This window comes from Entamoeba dispar, genomic scaffold (genome assembly GCF_000209125.1).
Source record: "Entamoeba dispar SAW760 scf_1105229462057 genomic scaffold, whole genome shotgun sequence".
Lineage (NCBI taxonomy): Eukaryota > Evosea > Mastigamoebida > Endamoebidae > Entamoeba > Entamoeba dispar.
In genome coordinates this window covers 1138-4360 of record NW_001855002.1, presented here as the reverse complement: position 1 = coordinate 4360, position 3223 = coordinate 1138, and the positions used below count along the sequence as shown (strand labels likewise).

General features: G+C 23.8%; 1 protein-coding gene across 1 annotated transcript, besides 4 other annotated features; it reads left to right on the top strand.

The window, feature by feature from the left end:
- Positions 1-1212: part of a repeat region that runs on past the window's edge.
- Positions 1175-2180: a repeat region.
- Positions 2181-2280: a sequence feature (AT_rich).
- Positions 2281-2289: 9 nt separating this feature from the next.
- Positions 2290-2425: a microsatellite.
- Positions 2401-3210, top strand: EDI_043720 (uncharacterized protein; the record flags this gene model as incomplete). The annotated part of the gene is made up of 1 exon (XM_001739199.1): positions 2401-3210. One exon carries the CDS (start codon positions 2401-2403, stop codon positions 3208-3210), a length of 810 nt encoding a protein of 269 aa, XP_001739251.1.
- Between the last annotated feature and the right edge of the window lie 13 nt (positions 3211-3223).

Sequence of the window (3223 nt, the reverse complement as noted above, 5' to 3'; positions counted from 1 at the left end):
TATATTTCATTTGTGGGTCTTCTTCTTTATTTAATTTTGTTATTAGAATCAAACATGATTTTATTTGTATTGATTCTGACATTTTCATTCTTATTAAATTTAATTCTTTCTTTAATCATCGTCATCATATATTTTAGGTACTTTATTCTTTCTTGTGCTTTGATTTTAATTTCATCTGCATCTTGTTCCTTTAATCTCATGATGCATTTTATTCTGTACCATTTCCTTCCCTTGACTAGATCTTCTAATCTATTTATTTTCCTTAGGATTTCTTTTACTTCATCAAATTTATCTCCTATAAATTTATTTTGGAGATAATAATACATACACATTGAAATCATTTTCATATCTTCTTGCAGATTTTCTATTCTGCTGACCATACCCTTTTATTATTTATTTCTCTTCTTAATTTATCTGATTCTTTCCTTTTCCAGTAGTAATTAATATTTACATATTTATCTATTTTCATTTCTTTAAGTTGAATGATGATAGAGTTAAGATATTCATCATCAATATCAGTAGAGTTATTTTTTATGATAATATTTTTTATTATTGGATTACACTCTACTTTCCCTTCTATGATTGAGTTCATTTCATTTTAATATAATCTTTTAGTTGTTTATTTTATTCTATGTGACTTTTTAATATTATTAATGTATTCTTTATCATTATCTACATTAACATTTATTACTTTTATTATGCTTTCTATTTGTTCCCATCTTAATTTCTTATTTAATTTCTTATTTAACAAATTAATTGCAAATCAATACAACACATCAATTAAAATTCTATTTGTTTGATTTGTTGTGTTTTCTTCTCTTCTTGACTGATTATCATTTCTTGTTTTTTGATATTCAGTGTTTTGTTCTCTTCTTCTTCTATTTCCAGAATTGTCTTTTTCATAGGGGTAGTTTTGTTCATTTGTATTGTCCCAGATGATGATGTTCTCAGTATTTGTTGTGTATTTATCACTAGAGTCATTGTTTTCTTCTTCTCCAGTTCCTTCTGGGATAAAAAATTTTCGATACTTTCTTGTGTTTTGATATTATTTGTTTTTGTTCTTCATTTTCCCTTTGTGTATGGTCTAGTTCTTTTCTTGTTATTTCTGCAATCTCATAGTTTTGAATCGCACTTTTTTGATATACAGAGATTTGATTTTCTTTATCTCTTATGTTCTTCTTCAACAAATCATCATTATTCTTCATCTCATTATTGTTTAACTTCTCATAGCTAGCTCGGAGCGTGAGGATGGTTTCATCCTTACCTCCTACTTCTATGTTCCTTCTGCCATTTGCTTCATTTATTTTTCATTGTAATGTGTTGTTTTCCTCTTTTAATTTAGAGTTTTCTTCTTTTCTTATTTCATCACATGTAGTTTGAATATTGTTTATTTGTGTTTGAATCTTGTCTATTTCTTCTTCAAACTCTTTCCTGACTGTTTCTCGTGCTTTTTGAATTATTTCATTTGAAATGGTTCGTTCTTCTTCCATCTTTTTTGTTTGAAGTTCTTTAATAGTTTCTTCTAATTCTTTGATTTTATTTTGAAGTGTGTTAATTTCTTCTTTGTTGCCTTCTTCTTCCTTTTTCTCTTCTTTATCTTGTGTTTTCCTTTTATTTTCTTTTTCATTTATTATTCTTGCATATTTACATCTATCATTCATTTCTTTGATTGGATATTTGTTTTTGATTTCTTCTTCGATTCTTTTAATATCTTCACTTTTCCAATCTTTTGTTTTATCTTTGAATTCTTCTTTGTTTTTCTCTAGTGTTTTCTTCTTTCTTATTGAATATACTTCTTGGACATTATTATACCATTTCTTTACCTTCTTATTTTTTAAGTAATTCTGTATTCTCCTTTTTCCCATTTTCTTGTTATTCTTTTATTTTTTATTTCAATTTCATTTTTGTTAACCATTTAGGTTTCTTATTTGTATAATGTTTATTACCATTATATTTACATTGTTTCTTATTTGTTTTTCTTTGTGTTCTTCTTTTTCTATTCACTTTTTCATTTTATTTCATTTATCATAATTATTATGCATTTTATTGTTATTTCGTTCTTTCTTTTCTTTGAACTTGATACCTGTTTGTTGTTTGATTTTCTTTACAAGACTCTATGGTATTACTCAATAAGCATGGTATCAAAATATGATGTATATTCTGAATTGGTAAAAGGATCTATAATAATGAATAAAATAACAACAAAATGAAATATTTAATAATTATAATTTATTAAAAATAAAAATAATTATCATTTTATTTTATTTCTTATTATTTATTGTTTTTCATAACAAACATCAAATAATAAAAATAGAATGATGATAAAATAATAAAAAAGAAGAAATTAAAATATAAAAATAAAAGAACTAATAAAAACAACTAATAAACAATAAAGTAAGAATGAAATTAGGATATAATGAAATAATGATAACATCAATGTACTTTAATGATATTAAAGATTTTATTAATTTAGAAATTGGAATTAAAAGATTTAGAGGGAATATTGAACGATTTCATTTTAATCCAATTCCATTAAATGAACATTCAAGAGAATTCTTTCCTAATATTGAAACATTTCATATTTATAATAGAAAGGATAAAATATTTGATGATGGAAAAATATTTAAATATGTAATATGGTATCCAGTAAGTTATTCAACATATTTATTCGAAAAAGAACAAGGAAATATCTACAAAAATATAAAATATACAAGAGAAGATAGAAATAAATATGGAAATACAATACCATTAGAAGTTAAATCACTTGGATATGGTTGTTTTTATGAATGTTATTCATTAACATCAATTAATATACCAGCACCAATTAATGAAATAGGATGTGTTTGTTTTTCAGGATGTTCATCATTAAAATCAATTAATATACCAGCATCTGTGAGTCAAATAGGAATTGAATGTTTTTGTGAATGTTCATCATTGACATCGGTAAGCGTAGATAATCTACAATTTGTAAGTAAAGAAAGAATATTTATGAATGAACCAGTGTTAGTTAGTATTGAAATACCATATAAACTACAAATAATCAATGGAAAGAATATTGAAAAGAAAGATATTAATGAATTTATTATTCCGACAACAATTAGTAAATTAGGTGATGATTGTTTTTCTGAATATTCATCATTAAAATCAATTAATATACCTTCATCAATTAATGAAATAGGAAATTATTGTTTTAGATATGTTATTCATTAACATCAGTTATTAT